A 20,692-nucleotide genomic window follows, 5' to 3' on the forward strand; every position below is an offset into this window, starting at 1 on the left:
CAAATCTACAGACTGCATTAGTTTTCCACAAAGTCTTTCTGTTTCTAAAACTGTGTCAACATTTAATGAACCTCACTGTCTTTTTTTGGAAATCGGAGAATCGAATTGGGACGGATTTCTTGAAAGAACAAAGTGAATCTGTGTCGATGGATGATATCTCTACTGGCGGACAGCAATTAACTTACAGCTGCAAAAGGAGTGGACGTGTTACAAACCAGTTCCGAGCGTCGTTAGTCGCGAGATTATACAATAGAAACGATAATAATCAATAATCAGGCAGTTACTTTTACGAAGCTTAAGCGACCACGAGTGTGGGAGAAGTCCGCAAGGGCTTGTGGATTACAACTGTCACGTCGGGTGGCTTCCAATTCAAGCCTTTAGCTCAAATTTGGAATTCATTTTAAAAATAACAAAACTCATTTCAGATGCGAAACCATGGATTGCTCTTGGGATGAAAAACCCACCTTACTATGACCCGACCGGGGATCGAACCCCGAACCTCCCGATTGCTAAGCCGCACTGCCTTGTATCCACTGGGCCACATCACCAGTATAACCCTGTAATTATCCAGTGTTAATTCGAGTGCGTAACTTAAAATCTTTTTAAGATACTGGACTATAATATTATTTACATACCAAAGAAGTATGGAACGCCAAATATCACTCAGGTGATAATACTATTTCAAAAATAGACTATGATTACTTAATTTTAATATTGATGATGATAAATATAAATCAGAACTTTAGTAGTTAATGATAAACATCTGTATATAAAGTTCACCGTTGAGTTATGGTGTTAGTTGTGGGATGGACGCGAAGGAATGGTACCGGGGGGGGGGTGGGGGACAAAAGTTCGTGTATATAGAAGGAAATGTTGTACTTCTGTTCACACGGAACTGAAGTTTGTGATTACTCCGCCAGTTTGACGTATATTAACGTGCTTCTAGTACGATACTTTGTTTCTGTCAAAGAACTGAACTGCAGTGGTCTTACTCTCATTCTTTGCGTTTTTGGTTTATTCTTTGATAACGGTCAACACACGCTCGAAAGTAATTTTCGAGCTCATCACTGAGAAGAACCAAATCAAATATTACAGCGCCATCATTTTGACTACCTCAGCGCAGACTGGCGTTATCAAGGAACAGATCTTAAGCGCTTGCGCTGGGTTTTTTGTATCAGTTTTACCGCGGGGGGATTTTTTTTAATGATTAGATACAGAGAATCTTGACAAATACGAACAAGGATTTTAACTACTCACTTTATCGTCTGTCAGTTGATCGCAAAGTAAACGAAGACTGTGCATTATGGCCGACGTTGGCAACCACAGGATTTTAATTTTTTCGTCTTCTTTCATTCAATAAAAAGAATACAAGGCTCTTGGGGGAGAGGACCATCGCGGATATAAATATCAACACATTATCTGTGGATTCTTGTTAAGGTCAGAAGTAATTAAACAGACAATTGTTTTAACAAGGTACAAGATGGCTGATAACAAATTGGTTCCCGAAGAGCGGACTCGGTATCATCCACCTACAAGAAAGGTTAATCGCATTAATCTTTTGCTAAGGACAATGTGCTAAAGCGCTCGGGGGGTTATTTGACTAGGAACCTTTCAACTACCTGAGGTGACGTTAAATTTTCTGTAAGCTATAGATAAGAAATAGCTTGTGTGCATGAGTATCTATACATAGCCTTTCGTGTTAAAGCAGAATTAAACCAAGACTTGCACGGCGTTAGTCAAACTGAACGAAACCCGTGCATGATTGGACATACCTGAAACTTGGAGTGCTGTTTTGTGTTTTTGTATATCACGTTAGGAAACGAAAGAAGAAGATAGGTTTAACGGTGCTAATAGCGATTCGATATGCGGCATGCCTTTTATATATTTTGGATAAAACGTTTTTCTCTACGGATGAATTTTTTCTTCTGATTCCTTAGACGGGAAATATTTTACAAGGCAGTTTTTGGAAAGCGGTTATTTTCAGAGCTGCCTGTGACGCATGAATCCTTGGACTATTGCGCGACTTTTTTTGGTTCATCGATTTTGAACTAACTATCAATTCTCTTTGGTTTTTAGAGAGTTGATAATTTTTATTCCAGTCGTTTCCGCAAAGGCATTTCGTACGTTATTAATTAACAAAACAAAATTATTTCGCTTAATTAAATTAAGAAAAGGATAAGAAAACGCTGAAATAGCGAAATTACAGGAAGAAACCAACCAGGGAATGAATGATCGTTTTTATATGGTCTTAGGAATAATATTTAACGAGGGATTGAAAAACCCCACAGAACATAATTTCTTTTAATTCATCTCTGGATATCGCAGTTTTTTTTCTTTCAAAACTCGAGTAAGCTTCTGCTGCTGTTTTAAACTGGAAGTGGAGTGCGAATAGTAATTAGGGATATAAATAAACCTAGTCATGGAGCACTATTTTATCGGTTTCGATATATTAAATAACAGGTTAAACGTTTGATTCGAAATTTATGATATCATTATTGAAGTTAGCAATCCCTATAAAATATTTCTAAATTTGATGGATGATTGATTAATTATTGTATTTTTTTTCGTAGTATTAAAACAACGACTCGGGCTTTAGTCACCAGGGAACTGATATCAACGAATTATTAACAGATATAATATATCCACGTTGACTATATGGTTAAAAAGAGACAACAATTTTTGTTTATAGGTCTATAACAGTTGGTATTGTTTGCCAAGAAAATGGAACATTGTAATATGAAGTAAACATTGGTGCTTACGGTGCTAATTGACTCTTTTTCTAATTTTCATTCATATCTGGTTTTTTTTAGTGATGTTTGTTTTACAGGGGCATTACATGGACCTGTTGACCATTTACCTTTGACTAATTAAATGCGGAAGTATTCTTGAGTTTTCCTGTATAGAAAGAGTTATTTATTTTGTTGGGGGAAATTGAGAAGATAATGGCAAAATCAAGGACATGAAATATTTAACCGCAATGAATACCGCTCTACCTCTGCTCTTTGCTGTCTTCATATCGATATGCTCTCTTACCTACCATACAACCTCTGGTGCTCTAACTGAGTTAGGTATCCTTCTTCCATGGGACGGCCGGAGCGATGCATACCCATTTATGGGTACAAGACTAGTAGGTGCTGTAGACGTTGCCCTGGATACGTTAAATCTGATTTTACCTGAAGACTATCCACTCGGTGTCATTTATCGAGATACCCGTTGCGAGAATATAAGGGGCAGTGGCGCTTCGGTGGACCTGTGGCAAAATAACGTCACGTCTCTCATCGGTCCACCGTGCTCCTCACCGTGTAAAACTGTGGCCTATTTCGCAGCCTACGGTGGTATTCCTATGGTCTCGTGGTTCTGCGCTGACAGCGTCTTCACAGAATCGGAAAGTTTACCCTTCTTTTCGAGAGTGTTTCCACCGTTCTCGAAGATAGCTAAACATAGTGTCTCTCTGATGAAGTATTTCGATTGGAGGATAGCCTCTATCATTGCCCCACAAGATACGATGTGGGAAACTCTCGCCTCTGAGATCAAGGATTGTTTAGAAGATGCGGACCTATCGCCTATACAGCCACATCTATACGATCAACCTCTTGATGAGCAGAGTGCTCTAGAAATTCTACAAAGCGTCAAGACCTTTTCGAGAAGTAAGTATAAACATGTCTATTATAATTATCATTATTATTTATAGAAGTAAATTAGGAACAGAAGACTGACTGTGGAAGTTTATGCAATGGAAAAGAGCAACAAACCAGTGACCAGAATCCCTTTCTAGCCAGAAATTTCTTTTCTAATCATCGTTCAAAATGTTCATATACAGTCATCCCCAGCCCCCCCCCCCCCATCCTCCCCTTGTATTTTATATTTCGTCTTATACATATGATTTCTTCTAAGTATGATCTTCTCTAGTCAGTGCTTTCCTGCTGGGTTTTGGCGATTCTGTAAAAATTAATTTGAAAGCCACGTGTTCCCTAATAAGGATGGCATGAAAAAAAAACAGTAAAAAGATATAAACGATAATGCTTACTTTCCATTGAGTATAATGTCAAAAAAGGAGTGTACAACTTCCGAGCAAAACTGATGCCTTATCTTCAAACACCCTACGGTTTATTTACAGTCGATATAAAATGTCCTTTTTCAACCACGATGGCATTTTCTATAAATTGTATTTTAAAATTCCTCACATTTTGTTAGTTTTTCTTAAATTTTGTTAACTTGAGGTGGTCAGAACTTCAAGACAAGTTTTTTTTTTTTTTTAAGAGAAAAAGTTTAAGTTAAAAGTGAATAAGACAAAATATGATATAAAATTGAGTAAGACAGGAAGGAGACCATTCACCTATAAAGTTATATATCTGTACAAGTGTAAGAGAAAACAGGAAGACACTGATGGAATTCGATATACTTTCTGTAATTGACCTTTTTAATATATTTCCTCCCAAAAAAAAAGGGCCCAACATTTTATACCCTCGGGAAGACAAAGTGTCCCGTTTGAATTATGAAAATGATTTTTGTAAATGAAGAGAATAGGTGCACTTTCTATGACCTCTTTGATCGTTTTCTGACAGATTAGTTACCAGTATTACCTGTTGGTCATCGTCATTAAAGGTTTCCTGACTTGTAAAGTTTAAAGATCTTCAATATTCTTTCTCAATATGCTAGAAAGTTGAATAATGGTCACGCACATTCAAACGCCAATAGGCATTCTAATGCTATGCCCCCTCACAGAATAAAAGTGTAGTTCAACGGTCCTATAGAAGGTGAAATCATAAGGGATTGGTGCGGGATGGAAGGGGGGGGGGGGGGTGGAGGCAGAGAGGACATGCCTCTCCCTTTGTAAATGAAAATGACTACTTCCACTTGTTTGAGGTTTATAACTTAAATTTTTAGTTAGACAAATAGATACGTTGAAAACTATAAGAAGAAAAAAGTGCAGTTTAAAAAATGTGATAAAAATGTTTTCTTATAAAACAATTAATAAATAAATAAATAACTACGTAGTGGAAGTTTTAGTGCAGAATGCACAGTGGAACCGTTTTAAATCAAAGTCACATGTCTGAAACAGTGATATTATTACACTTTAGGTTTTCATTTAAAGCCTGGATATATTTCCCCACCCCACTCATTGAAGCCTGTACTCTAAAACGACTTCCAGTAGGTGGTTATGCTATAGTCATTTATATTAATTTTGTTTTTGTGATTGTCTTTAAATGGTTTACTTTATGTCTTCCATTACAGTTGACAATTATTTTGTTTTGACGCTATAATGACTTCTTCTAAGATTTTGTTTGATTACTCCCCCCACCCCCCCCCCCCTAACAAAAAAATACAAATATAAGAAGAGACAGAGAGATTTAGAACACATAATAATGTTGATCGTCATCTATACTTTGAGGCTTCAAAACAAAAACTAAAACTTTGTTTACTCGAAACAGGCCATTCTGTCGATTCTAAATTAGTAACTTAACGGCGAACTGCTTTGAGTTTTCAGTCTTATCCTCGTTCACTATATGTGTTTCCTCCTGTTTGCATATCTGTTTCTACTCTGATTAGCTGAGGCTGTGTTAGGTTAAAAAAATAGGAATTTACTCCTAATTTGAAATCCAGACTGTAAGAGAGATTTTGTAAGGAGTGTGTACTTTTAAATCTTCTGTAATGTTATATAATGAAGCTATATACTTATAGATGTCTACTTTGTATTTTGAAGTTAAATGCCAAAGTTCTTAAACTTCAATTCCATTTTTGTTTTCAAATTTTGCGAAGGGGAGTTGTCTCAGAAAATAACAACCTCAGTTGGGTACCGTACCTTATCATTGTCGCCCTTGACAACTATATTATCCGGGTAAAAATATATCTGCAGTTATTATGTGTTTTACGACACTAAAGCGACCACAATGGCTAATGGATTATTACAACTTACACGTCGGGTGACTTCCAATTCAACATTTTAACTCAAATTTGGAATCTTTTTCAACTTAAAAAGTCATTTCAGATAGGAAAACCGTAGATTGCTCTTGGATAAAAAAAAAACCCAACCTTACTATTACCAAACAGGGTATCGGACCCCGAACCTCCCGATTGATGAGCCTCATTTGTTTCAAATGCCACCGCCCTTTCTGCAATCAGCCACATCACCATGCAAGAAGCATGCCATGGTTAACTTTGCGTGTTGTTGATGCTCTGTATACATACAGGCCTTGCCACTCGACCAGATGACGCTATCAACTAAAATGCTATGTTTGATTGTTGTTTACGATTTATGTCATCAAACAACAACAACAACAACAACAACAAAAAACAATTAAAATTGTTTCATTTGAATTTACATCACAATGATAGTGTCATCTTGCATTTAAATAACAATAACACCCAATCAATTAATTAAGAATCCGTATACATTCTGCACAAAACTTAGAAACATTCCCTTTAAAAAGTTTTGTTACATTTGTCACGACATTGCTTCAACGTTTTATGAATAGTAATGTGAAATCTTCCTGACCGTAAGTAGTACAGCACGTATGATTGTACACACAGAATTAGTCAAATAGAGATACAGTTTGGTTTCAAAGTCAAACATATATCTCTTAGCAATTTTATAAAGCTCAGTACAAACACGAACAATAGCCGCACACTACCAGTGACGTTAGCAACTCCATCTAGATAGGGCTGGAAATGTTGACACAAGTTGATGGTTTTATTTAAATAACTTATTAGAACAAGTCTGTGGCGACAATTTTTCTTTTGTTCATGAAAAGTCTGCACGCAGTTACGGCATCTTAAACATCCTTTCATTTGTAAATATATCTCACAAAACTGCGCAGGAGCTTGCCCGGCAATAAGAAGCATTTCTCTCGGCTCGTTTTCAAAACTGAGCGTCGAAATTTTCTCCGAAATAGTACATCTGTTAATTTAGAAAATTATACATCGAATGTGTATCAGCTCGAAACCTCATTTTTTTTAATAATAATAAAATTAAAAAAATCCAGTTATTTGCAATAATTCTGTCAAGGATCGTTAATTCTGTAATGTTTTTTTTTTGGCAAACATATATCTTGCGACGTACGGAAGAGCTGAAAGGACATGTCAGCTGTATTATTTTTAATTAAGATGTTAAAGAATAATGTTTTTTGATGTAATGTTTTCTGTCATTTTCACCTGCACTTTGTTATCCATGCAGTACGGGATTATATTTCAAGTTGCCAAATGATAGGGACAGATTCCTGAAATTTCTTGGATATTCTTCTTCCAGTATCCTTTATTTATAGAATTTTCATATTGCTTTTGTTTTATATGGGTCCTGTATAGTAATCACATAATTATACAGCGCAGATCTTCGTCTTCCGTTTCATTACGAAATTAAATCATGGTCTTAATATTGACAGAGCAAAAACAACTAATTGCAATGAATCATATATTCTATATTAACAGCATGAATAACAACTCCAACAATACACGGCTATGATCTCCATTGAAGTTAATAACGAGTTTATTAGCCACCGCGTTCGTTTCTTAAGCATATCCCAAAATGAATAAAACAAATAATATGAAAAACGTTATATAAAACAAATTATGACATTTCTTGTTTTCTTGTCAGTTTGATAAATTGGTCTTATGTAGGCTTATACTTAATTTATGGAGATTAAAACTTTCATAGAGTTCTTAATGAGTGTTGCACTTGTTTTTGCTCCTCAGGAATGTTAGACAAGGCGTGGGCACAGTCTCCCCCCCCCCCCTTCCAGAAATGTGGCAAAAATATAATAATGATATATACCTCCCTGGAACTGCCGGTATATTCGTAGGAGGTAGGGGTTGAGGGTTTAAGGGGTACAAGCCCGGCAGGAGGGAAGCGGGAATACATAATAAATTACCGTGACAACCTGAGTCACGATGATTGCAACGTTTCCTGCTATTGGCGATATCAAGATGAAGATAAAGTGTTTATTCTAAAACAACATCACGTGTAATACAGTGTCGTAACAGTGCGATATAAAGAGGTATTGAATAGCCTTTTCTGTGTGCTTACGTTGCCTTTAAAACTTTTCACTTCCCGTCGATATACAGAGTTTCTTCAAGTTAGTATCAAACAAATGACTTAATTGCAAACGAGCTATATACAGAAAAAGTCACCTTACAGCCCCCCCACCCCAACCCATCCAAACAACCACCATACCCTTGCTGACACCCTTATAGCCTACGCCATTTACTTTGGTCGATCTGGTTTCGAAATGGAATATCATTGTGACAAAACATGCATTGTGTAAGAAAACAAAACAATAGCGAAAGATACCGGTAATCACCATAAACTGATAATAACCGGTTGTAATCATTAAAATATTTGAACAGAGCAAATTTTTACACAACTATAGCATGTCTTCTTCGCACAAAAGAAATGCCCGACTTCAATTCTCGTACGTAATAGTTTGACAGTTTTCAGTTGACAGTACAGTTTGGTTAGCCTACCACTGCGGTGTACACACAATAGGCTCTAATACAAACACGATGGGTTGTTCGTACGTGCTTTCGAGAATACTTGGTCTCAGCCACCCTCCCCTCCCCACTCCCCTCCACTGCACCTTCGATATGGGTTCTTCAGTCACAGCACAAAATAAGCAACGCCAAAAGAAAAGAAGAAATCAAAAATAAATTTCGAAAGAGCAGATAAATTGTTAACTAGGTCGAGATTCGAACCAGTCGACGAACTGTGCGACCGCACAAAGTTGTTGTTGCGATTCCTTGACGCAGCCACCCCCTATATAGATGCTAATCCAGCTATAGAATTTGTCATTGCTGTAAAGTGTTTAGTCACTGAATTAAAATCAATTTGATTCCATCAAGTAAATGTGTGTCGTGTTGCCTGTTTCGGTTACTTACACCAAGCTTACATCGGCCTATGTATGAAACATAGGATACAATATTCGTCCAAATGAATGATAATTCTTAATAACAGAGATTATACGGATTTTATATTCCAAAGCGCTACGTTACTTAGAAACGTGACTTATACTGTATGAAAGATTAATGTCTACATCTGTCTACATGTGGTTGAAAATGAGATGTAAATAACACCATATGCGAACGCTATTCTTTAATTCTTTTTTTCGTTAATATTTATGAAATATTTCACACGCTAAACGTGAGAGGTATTTTTTATATTTCTTATGGAAAGAAAATATATATAAATGCAATCATCGTGGTTGAACCTAGTTTATAGAGATGCCTAAACCTAGAGAAACCTTAAACCTTAAGCCAGAAGGAAAATAATATATGTTTGTAACCTGACCTGTTATTTCAGTCCACTTAAGTCGAATGGAATGATGGAATTCGGCAAAACCTTCAAAGGTCTTGCCATTGCAAAAAATAAAGTGCATTATAATCTATGTATATGACAAACTTTTTTTAGAGTGTGACGTAACGAATATATCAGAGCTGACTTGAACACAATATTACGTGACACATTGACAAAATGGCCGCCCCCTCCTTTGATGTTTATCTTTCGAAACTAGATTCCAGTGAAGGAAGAATTTGTACGTTGTTCCTGTTTTATTTCAAGTGGAAAGATTAACATTCTAAAACCTTACTACTATAGGTAATATAATACTATGAAATGGAGGGACTGTTTTATACAAGTAATAACAAAAGATGTTGTCAAAATGTTGCTGTTTTACTGCTAAAATATTAGAATGTGTAAAGGTAAGTTGGCCTGACGTTTCGATCCTAGCAGGATCTTCTTCAGAGGCTAAATGACAAGTAGCAGTACCAGAAGGGACAAAAACACGCACAGAATACAGACAGGTTAATGAATATGGTGAACACAAAGATATTGATGTAAGGGGATTAGTAGACAAGGGATGGAGAGAAGAAAGAAAGAAACCAACAGGGGAAGAGGAGAGGTAGGAGATAAACAGTGGAGGAAATATTGGGTCAGTCACTTTTAAGTTTGTCGGTTTGTATATTTCTTGTGTTTATTTAGTGCGTTATAAACAGTCAGAATGTTCGACTCTTTTGTTGTATTTATTTGATATATATAAGTTTTTCTTTCTTCTTTTTTTTCTCCTTCATAGCTTCATATTTCAATATCTTATTTGATATCTGTATATTTAATTGTATTCCCGTCTCTTTCACCTCGTCAGAGGATAAACAGACACTATATGCCTACAAAAAAAAAACAGAAACTATATAACCAAATCATCAAAATTTCCAAACCAGAACAAGATGTTTCGTAGCAGTTTCTCGTATTTCTTTTCGTTTTCAATCCTTTATTTTACATTGTTAATAATAAATAGCTGGATTTGGTTCGATATCCACTAAATCCTTCACAGATCATGTCTAATAATACTAAGACGTTATACACGGCTCACTTTATATCCCAAATAACTGTAATATATCACTTTCAATCTCGAATAAGGTACTACAGCCTACATACATGTAATACTACCGGACTTAGAAACATATAAACACACAGGTAACTATAGACACTTCATCAATATATAAAAACAAATGAGAAATTAGTTATAACCTTTATGGAATTATACTACCGGAGCAAACATCCCATCACAGTGCCTCCCAAGCATCGCCAGTCTCAACAACTGTTGTATCAATTTCAATCGAATTACTCAAAACTAGAAGCTTAAATGATATGATAAAAAAAAAATTGAGATTCAAGAAAAATCTAAAAGGAAAAAAGGGGAAATGAAAGGAAAGGAAATAGTCCTCACGAAGTGGCCATCTCTTTGGCAGAATAGTGAAGTGGAAGACACTTCGGTCTTGTCCTGAGAATCACTCGTAAGTGAATAAAAGATATGCATTTTTGTTTTCAATTTGCCTAACGGGATAAAAACTGGAGAGGGCCATGCATGCATGGAATTACTTAAAAGAAAATCGAAATCGCATAAGTGACGTCATACATTCATTTGGCCTCACCATTTGATTGATTTGTGTTTATTTTATATCTTTTTTGTCATCAGTGTATGAAACAAATTGTCAAAATATTAGCTAAACATGTAACCCATCATGGCATGTTTATTTGAATAAATATTAATATTTTCATTTTTGTTTAAAAACAATTCGTGATGCTGCATATCAGCTGTCCGCATATAGGCGCACGATCTAAGACCTTCCATGAGCCAGGACCCACCAACCCCCCACTCCACCCCACCCTTTAAAATCGATGCTTAGAACACATGAACGCTATAGCTTGGACTGTTGATTTGATGTAAAGAAAGAAATGATAACTAATCCATCACCTTCGGCAATTTCAGAAAAATTTAGATAAATTTGTCCACTCCAGGAAAAATCTGGAGACCCACAGAAATTTTAATTATATCTTTCCCTTCTGTCGCGCCTCAATAGTTTGTGGACCGTTGCTTCAAATCTTTCTGCGTCATCATAGATAAAGCGCAACCCCTTCCCCTCCCCTACCCACCCTCACAGGAAGCTAGGTATAATATCTTGAAGAGATATTGATGCAAGCAAGCCCAGTCACATGCAAATAGACTTGCATATAGCCTGTTTGTACTCATATTTTCGTATGGGAGCCTTGTACTCGAAATGGTACTCATACCAATGTTATTGTGTTCATCATGCTGTACTCGTATATTGCAAATATGGCGACTTTAAACGACCGTCAGTTTTAACCGAAACTATAAAAATGTTTACTGTATCTTGTTCAGAACCGATTACACCTCAAAGTTAGTAGTACAATGTTCGCTAAGAATGCATATATATATATATATATATATATATATATATATATATATATATATATATATATATATATATATATATATATATATATATATATATATAATATAATAATAATAAACTTTGTATATCCATATAGAAGCATATCATCTTCCATCCATTTCCGCAAATATTTTTTGGGCACACATAACCGCGCATGCGCACTGAATTAACTGTGCTACATTTACGAAATCATGACTTTTGGCATTTAAAAAGGATTAATGAAATTTTCCACTTGAGAAATATGATTGAGCAAAAACTAATTATGATTGTTAACAATTCTAATTTGGTTTGAAATTTGTCACGTAGAGAATGTTTTAATCGCTGTCTTTGGTCATTAAAACCGAGAGGAATAAATGACACATTTTTTTTATCAAGAAATGTCTGATATCCCAATCTATCATCAAATTAAGAGACCAGGATATGATTTGATCAACAGAAAGTATGAATCTATGAGTCTGAAAATAAATAAAACCTTCAAATGAGTATAGATACATTGCAATCCCAAAATGAAGACTGTTTATCGCAGCATACATTGTACTAGTGTGAATAAACTGTTATGTCGTGTCTTTGTTTTCCTTGGAGTTTGGACTGATATTTCTCCGAGGGTTGAATTTCACTAAGAAACAAGATTTTTGTCTTTAAAAGACACGTTTCGTGTAAGTGGCCATGGAGTAGTCAAACCCTTTCGCTTAGAGGCCTTGATTTGTCGCTCCAAACATAATATGAAAGACCAGAGGGGAATTTAGAAGAAGAAAAAATAATAGTGAGAAGAACGTGAATGACGATACAATGTATTCGGTATTGGGTATAGGTTATCTAACTTATTATAATTCCACATATTTCAATTTCAGGCATCTGACTTTGAATTTAAAAATCATAATGCCTATACGTCTGAGATTTTATTGATATTCTTTGGATATCCGGGAATTCATAAATTAGAACAATTAATTCATGAATAGTTAGTGAGGAAGGCGCCTATATTAGACCACTTCCGCCTGGAAATATCTAATTTGCCCATGTCATTACCAAAAATTAATAATGATTATAATGCTGAAAATAATAATAATAATAATAATTATAATAATAATTATAATAATTAAAAAAGGAAGAAAGAAAGAATGAAAGGAAGAAAGAAAGAAAGGTAGAAAAGGGATGAAATAGAAAGCAAACTTTCTCGAAATTTTAAATGAAACTTGTCCCAAGATTAGGTTAATCCAAGCAACTTCAACATTTAGCTGACCAAATGCGAAAAACGTTCTGTATGTTTGGAGATGGAGATTTGAAGCGGAGAGTGGAGTAAGGGGCTCAACAAGTAAATCAGCATATACTATACGAGTAAATGCTCGAGTTTCCTTTAAACGGTCCGACAATACCTCCCCCTGCCCTCCCCTTCCCTCCCCTGGCACCCCGCATATGTAACTAAAGTAAAGTATCACATGTTGCGGCATTTTCTGTTCCCTTACTGATAAATTTTAGATACTTAATTTATTGTTATTTCTGCTTTAATTAGGCGACAGAGGTAGTGACAGCATGTTTTATCCATGTTTATGTTTTAAGCTAAAGAACTCAAGTAGTCTATTTGTCCGGTAGGGTTGCAAAGAAATTTGCCTATCATGTTTTTTTCTTTTCGTAAAAACGGAATCCAAATTCGCTTGTGAACTCATTGTAATATTGGCTACTTGCTATAAGCCTTCGCTGAGAGACAATATTGCTTCAAGTCCAATTCATCAGTGTTGTTATATGACATTTGTTATACCGCATGACCGAATAAGAGAGTAAAGACAAGCAAGTGTAATTTTATGTCTTACAATGCTTTCGTCGATCCTTCAAGACCACCTACCCTTCATCCCATCCACCCCACCCTCCTTCACCTCCAGCCTCAAGCGCTCTCAACCTATCCCACCCTTCACATGACTCATACATACTTAGTCGTATACGCACGGCAGCAGTAATGAAGGAGTCTAAAATTTTGTCATGCGCTCCGAATCCTTTAATTGAGGCATTTTCGAATTAACGGTATTTTCTTTATATTAGAGGTCATTCTTTGGACATTCATTGATTCTCAAAATAAATCGTGTTTTTACTCAGGATGATTCATTTCATAACTTCAAATTAATTTTTGAAAGTCGTATCGTCCTTGGTGTTGATTTAACATAAGACATAAAATATTTTAACATTGTGTGCAATATTGCAGTGTTGTATAGAAAGACACTGTGGACGTATCAAGTACCGTAATTTGTGCGTGCGCGCGCGCGTGCGTGTGTGTGTATGGTATATAACATTAATACTGTGTAAAACATATATTTCTATACTGCAAAGGTGTGATGTACTTTAGCAGTTGTCTTTTTGTATAGTGTCAATATTTAATCAAGTTTGTATATAGGTTTAACGTTCAGATTCCTTTTAAGTCAAGATCAGGTTTACTGCTCACGAGTGCAAATGTGTGTTAATTTTGAAGACTTAAAGATACCATGGAGATTACATGTCAAGTCCACTTTTTAGAATTTAAATTCCAATCTACGATAGTTTTTAATAATATCATTGCCACTGTTTTGTCGTTGTCATGCATGTCACCGGGTCACCATTGTGTTTTATATATATTTTTCCTTTCGTATTTGGGGGCGGGGTTATATATTTTGGAAAAACGAAAATGTCACAGTACTTAGATATTTGCTGAATCATATTATGAAAGAGATAATATATTTACTTCTATCCCCAAATTTTCCCCTTGACCTAACATTGACACTGGCTGTAACCACCACCCTTACCCCTACATCTCCAGGCCTGTGCAAGATAATTAGTTCAAAATTCTTCTTCATCATATAACTACAAATCCACTCTACAATAGTATACGTTAAATAGCTCATACATCATTATCCATTCGTGTTAGCTAAACAACATCCGCCTCATTCACTAGACATGGACGCCTTATATAAACTGCACAGTAACAGGGACTTTCATTTGTAACAAACTTCGTTGAAATACCACGATACATACATATTATGGTAAAGTTATCATGCAAGCTTGGATATGTTGACATAAGTGTGCGAGTTAGGGAACCTCAGCCCAAGGGATCATCCAACAATACTATATACTATATACATTCATCTTCACATCTTAATAACAAACTATCAGATATCCTTCTCGTCGAGACCGTCTGAAGCCTTCACATATAATATTTCGTTTGTATAAGTTAAATTCAGAAGCTTTCGTATCATTGCTTGGTAGGGTTCGGTTGTCTTTTTTCTTCTCCACAAGATTGAGCGTACGTTCTCTTTGCCCTACGTCGAGGCCCTGTTTTAGGAGCTAGACTTCTGCAGCAATTTCGTTATCGCTTCCATTTGCATTTCTGCGAAATCGTTGGGTGTGCATGTGTGTGTAATAGTGTATGCGTGTGTGTGTTTGTTAATTAGTATTGTCACGTAATGTATATATGTATAATGTGTGTGTATATATATATATATATGTATATATATATATATATATATATATATACGGTATATATATATATTTATATTTATACATATATATATATTTATACATATATATATATATATATATATATATATATATATATATATATATATATATATATATATAAATATATATATGTATTACATTATCTTGCCAGTAATAGGTTTCTGGGTGTCTGATAAAGTATGATGGAGGCGTCCAAATAATCATTCTTTCTCTATTGAGTGTTACCCATGCATCAAAGTTCTCAACAGAATATCATTTGAAAACTCATTCATTTGTACTAAACGATTTTCTTCTCTCAGTTTGTAGAGGAAAAGAAATTGACATGAAAGAAATTGACATGTTTACAGAGACTGTAGTAATCCCGAATAAAGATTGCTGCCGTGATTGACGAAACACCTGTTTTTTATGACTTCGGGCATCAAAAATTCCATTGAAGTTTGTGCCTCAATATCATGAAGCAATTTCCTCTTCAAATTTCGTAAACGTATTTAAAACAGAATTAAAACAGTGACATACATGTTAAAACACTTAATTTATTCAATGGGAAAGAAATTATGTAAAAACAGCTCACATTCTCTTATGGATGATCGAAGCTTATTTTTAAGCACATGTGACTCATGTAGCAATGCTAATTTTCCCAGGTTGTATTAATATTACAAGTTTTAATGTTCATTGTAATTGGACTAAGTGTCTGAGACATGAGACTACAGTACATGAGCTTCATGTAGACTTCTTCACAAGTAGTGGACTAAAATGCCCTATATCGAATCTTGTGTCTATTTAGTCTTTTGTACTTAATGTCCTTCATGTAATCTTGTATGTATGGAGTCTTTGGTACTTAATGTCCTACATGTAATCTTGTATGTATCGAGTCTTTTGGACTAAATGTCCTATATTTAATCTTGTATGTATAGAGTCTTTTGGAATAAATGTCCTACACATAATCTTGTATGTATGGAGTCTTTTGGACTAAATGTCATACACGTAATCTTGTATGTATCGAGTCTTTTGGACTAAATGTCATACACGTAATCTTGTATGTATGGAGTCTTTTGGACTAAATGTCATACACGTAATCTTGTATGTATGGAGTCTTTTGGACTAAATGTCCTACACGTAATCTTGTATGTATGGAGTCTTTTGGACTAAATGTCATACACGTAATCTTGTATGTATCGAGTCTTTTGGACTAAATGTCATACACGTAATCTTGTATGTATGGAGTCTTTTGGACTAAATGTCCTACACGTAATCTTGTATGTATGGAATCTTTTGGACTAAATGTCCTACACGTAATCTTGTATGTATGGAGTCTTTTGGAATAAATGTCATACATGTAATCTTGTATGTATGGAGTCTTTTGGACTAAAATTTCCTATATTTAATCTTGTGTCTCTGGGGTATTTGGACTAAATATCCTATACTTAATCTTGTATGTATGAAGTATTTTGGACTAAATGTTCTATACGAAATATTGTGTGTGTTTGTAGTCTTTGGACTAAATGTTCTATACGTAATCTTGTGTCACTGAAGCCGTCTGGACTAAATTTTCATTAATCAATCTTGCTTCTTTGAGGATATATCATTTATCACAGCTTGTGATCTCTTTTCCTCTGTCTTTTATTTTATTTTATATTTTTTACTTTTTTAAATGTACCTCTTGTGTTACTTGAAGTGTACCTTTCTTTAGAGCCGTTCTGAACGTTTAAACACCACTATATAATTATATACAACGGTATAATACCGATTTGCAGTGTGAGTACAACACAATGAGTACCATTATGAGTACAATGCCCCTAGTAATCGAGTACCACTACTCGAGAGTGTTGTTTACCACGAGCGAGTACAAACTTATCAGTTTCCAGCCATGTGAGTGTAGAATACTATAAAGTACCAGTACAGACTTGATTATAATATCAGCAGCATTATAAAGTCAGCAGCTATGTGTATATATGTGTATATGTGTCTACTGTATACGGTATATGTGTATATGTGTCTAATGTGTATATGTGTTATGTGTTAGCATATGTGTTTATATATACAGTATGAGACTGAGTACAATTAACATACATACAGGGTACATACTTTGGTATCACTAACGCAACACTATCCCACTATCAGTCAAAACTATGTTACTGTATAGTAGTGGCAAACCCTGAGGAGAGACTTTCAACAGCTGTAAATCACGAATCTGTTACGTCGTTATCGACTACTGATGCTTGTTCACTTCATCGCTGAGGTAGGTGTAAGATCAACTCCAGTCGATGTGTACTAGATAACATATTAAAACTGGATAATAATACTGAGATCACAAATCTTTTACGCCAGGATCGACTACTGATTCTTGTTCACTCCTTAGTTAAGGTGCAAGACCAACTGTAGACGATGCGTAGATAACATTAATATTAAAACCGGTTAATGTACTGAGATTAGATTTAACGTTCTCGATCGATAACTAGTTCACATCATTCCTCCGGGAGATGAGAGGTCGTTTATGTCTCACTATATGTTTCTAGTTTGTCTAAATAGTTCTCTCCATTTTACTGATTTTTTTTACTGTCGAAAGGAATTTGCATCACTTTGTTTTAGTACACATTGTTCTTCTTTCCCTCTCTCTCTATCTCTCTTTGGGAAGAAGGAGGGGGAGGGGGTGAGTGGGTCCAGCGTGAAGGAGAAGTAAAGGAAATAGTTTGAGGGAGTACTTTAATATTGATCAAGAAACCTTGACGTTAATATTTATTATGTTCGCTCAGCTAGAGCGAATATGGTAGCCTATAATGTTAAAGACTTTGTGTATCTTCTCTTTATTCCAAACAGGATGAGAATTTATTCCATAAAAGTGATCTCTTGTCAAATTAGTTCTTAGAGTAAAACATCGCTCGGAGCTATTTGACCATGACGTAATTCTGTGACAACAAGTCCATTTCATTACTTTAACAAGAGCCATCTTACTCGAGATGTTATATAAACGAGTAATGTTCTCACGCTATATACGGAAAACTGTTTCTGAACTTTTATTGGAACACAGTTTGAAAGTACCAATTGTGTAAGAGAAAAAGTAAAATAAAATAACGAAAATGCTCTCATGTCAAAATCCATAAGATTAATGAAGTTTCGGGAGCACGCATAGTACTTGTTTTCCTACTAATATTGACTGCATGTAAACCAAGGCTAAGTACCCACTTGGCAGTCCCTGCACCCTAGCCAATGCAACCACAGCCCCCCCCCCCATCACCAAAACCCTTCGTGCACCCTTCTGATCACGGTGTGTATTCAGAGTTATTGACAGCTGAAGTCAAATCGAAAGGAAAGCATATGTAGGCCTTATTTTTACTATTGTCATTCATTCTTGCGTGATACCTGACAGTCTGTGTAAGCAGCATTATGCATGTTTTTTGTGCTTATGTTTCATCACCATTGGTATGAAGTTCCCGCGGGTATATACATCTCTCCCAGTGCTTATACGCTTGGTATATCTATATATAGACATACTGCAGTCCATATCCTTTCACCTTGTTATAACACTTTCTACGTATTTAGCGAAACAGTTGACGCCAACAAGAATGTGCCTATGAGCAAAATTTCAAACGACGTTTCACGCGAAAAGGTCGCGCAATGTTAAAGTTTAATTTCAAAAACCCTTACACATGGCTGCACTAGGTAAACAACAAGCTGATAATAAAATCGGCGATCACCGCTAGTGACGGCCGACTGGTTTTTATATGCCTTGTTCGTAGAAAAGCTGTTTCCAAATTCAATGTATCTTCTTCTTCTATATCTGTCTACTTGCAAACGTCTTTTTTTTAAAAATTTAATAAAGCCGATGTTATCGACAAACACTAAGAGAGGACAAGTTCGACTGCATGCATAATGATTATATGTTTAGTTATTAATCATGCTAAAATGATTTTTGTTCAACAACTACTGATAAGCACGCAATTTATATATATATATATATATATATATATATATAGATCTATATGCGTATACAATTTCGTGTCCATATCCACAGCACGCACACAAGCTACCTCATGTCAAGTGAACGTGTAAAACAATACTTACGTTGATTGCAGTTGAATTTCAGTCAACAACAATTCAAGATATGATAACTTATGGTAGTTAACTTTATTTACATTCACTAATCTCACGTCTACTGAAGGTGACAGAGTAAGCATATTTTATGACCTTACTGCTATAAACGCTGACCACAAGACAAGAGCCGCATTTAATTTGTTTGTTTATTTGTTTTCATAAATAAGTCCCATATTTTTGCATTAATTTGGTTATAGCTAACCGTATAGTTGTTTTGTGCAAACAAGTTGAGCTATTACGAATTCTTTGAATGGAGTTAATTATTTGTTGTTGCTTTGGGAGGGGGGAGGGAGGGTAGTTAAGATGTTAAAGCAATATGAAGGAGTAGTGGAGTAGAAGAAAAACAGTGAATAATAGCTTTTTTATTACGATTATATATCCTGGCTCTACCTTTATCGTATCATTATCATATCGATACTATATCATTGTTCTACCTTCATCATATAATCATCATCACCATCATCATCATCATCATCATCATCATCATCATCATCATCATCATCATCATCATCATCATCATCATCATCATCATCATCATCATCATCATCATCATCATCATCATCATCATCATCATCATCATCATCATCATCATCATCATCATCATCATCATCATCATCATCATCATCATCATCATCATCATCATCATCATCATCATCATCATCATCATCATCATCATCATCATCATCATCATCACCATCATCATTATTATACCCATTGATTAGCTTTAAGCCAACTTGATCAATAAGGTTAATCATATTATTTCTCCTGACCTTATCAGGAGCAACATGCCAAATGAAGTCAAAAATTATTATTATTATGATTATCAATTTCGACAATCAGTTTTCCCTGAGTCTTGTATGATAACTGCTTCGATAGGCGATGCATGCTTTCTGATATAGTTGAACATATGTTTTCTTTTGATTAAACCATTTTACAACATCCTTAACCATGCGATCACAGCTGGCTAACAATATACTTTTAATTTCCGTTGCCTTTAGTTTTTCTCTACGGTTTTATTTCCATCTCATTATCTCTAGTTTTTGTACTCCTCTTTTGTTTCAAGAACGTAACATATCTTAAGCTTCCATTTAACATCTGCCGTATCTTGTTGGGCAAGACAAACATAGGGATATATATATATTTTGTTGTGTGTGTGTGTAATTGTGTAGGTAGTTTTTCGCAGTGGGTTGCGCTGGAGTTCAATAGAATAGTATCCTGACAAGTTTAAAGTGAGTTTCTGTGATCATTAATATTAAACCTTCGTGTCCTGCAGGAGAAGATGGCGTGCACTTATATCCAGTTTGTATTCAAACGAGAAAACCGTTGAGAGGAAACGAGTATCTAATGTAAGCTGATACACTTAGTAACAGAGATACTTATA

At 35.3% G+C, this 20,692-nt stretch overlaps 1 protein-coding gene across 1 annotated transcript in view; it reads left to right on the forward strand.

Moving 5' to 3' along the window:
• The first annotated feature begins 1,199 nt into the window (after window positions 1-1,199).
• LOC139967712 (atrial natriuretic peptide receptor 1-like) overlaps window positions 1,200-20,692 on the forward strand; it is an 87,848-nt gene continuing 68,355 nt past the window's right edge. The window contains exon 1 of the mRNA XM_071971744.1: window positions 1,200-3,647. Within this exon, the coding sequence (XP_071827845.1) occupies window positions 2,960-3,647 (688 nt within the window). The 5' untranslated portion in view covers window positions 1,200-2,959. The remainder of the gene's footprint in view (window positions 3,648-20,692) is intronic.

Source organism: Apostichopus japonicus, chromosome 5 (genome assembly GCF_037975245.1).
Source record: "Apostichopus japonicus isolate 1M-3 chromosome 5, ASM3797524v1, whole genome shotgun sequence".
Lineage (NCBI taxonomy): Eukaryota > Metazoa > Echinodermata > Holothuroidea > Aspidochirotida > Stichopodidae > Apostichopus > Apostichopus japonicus.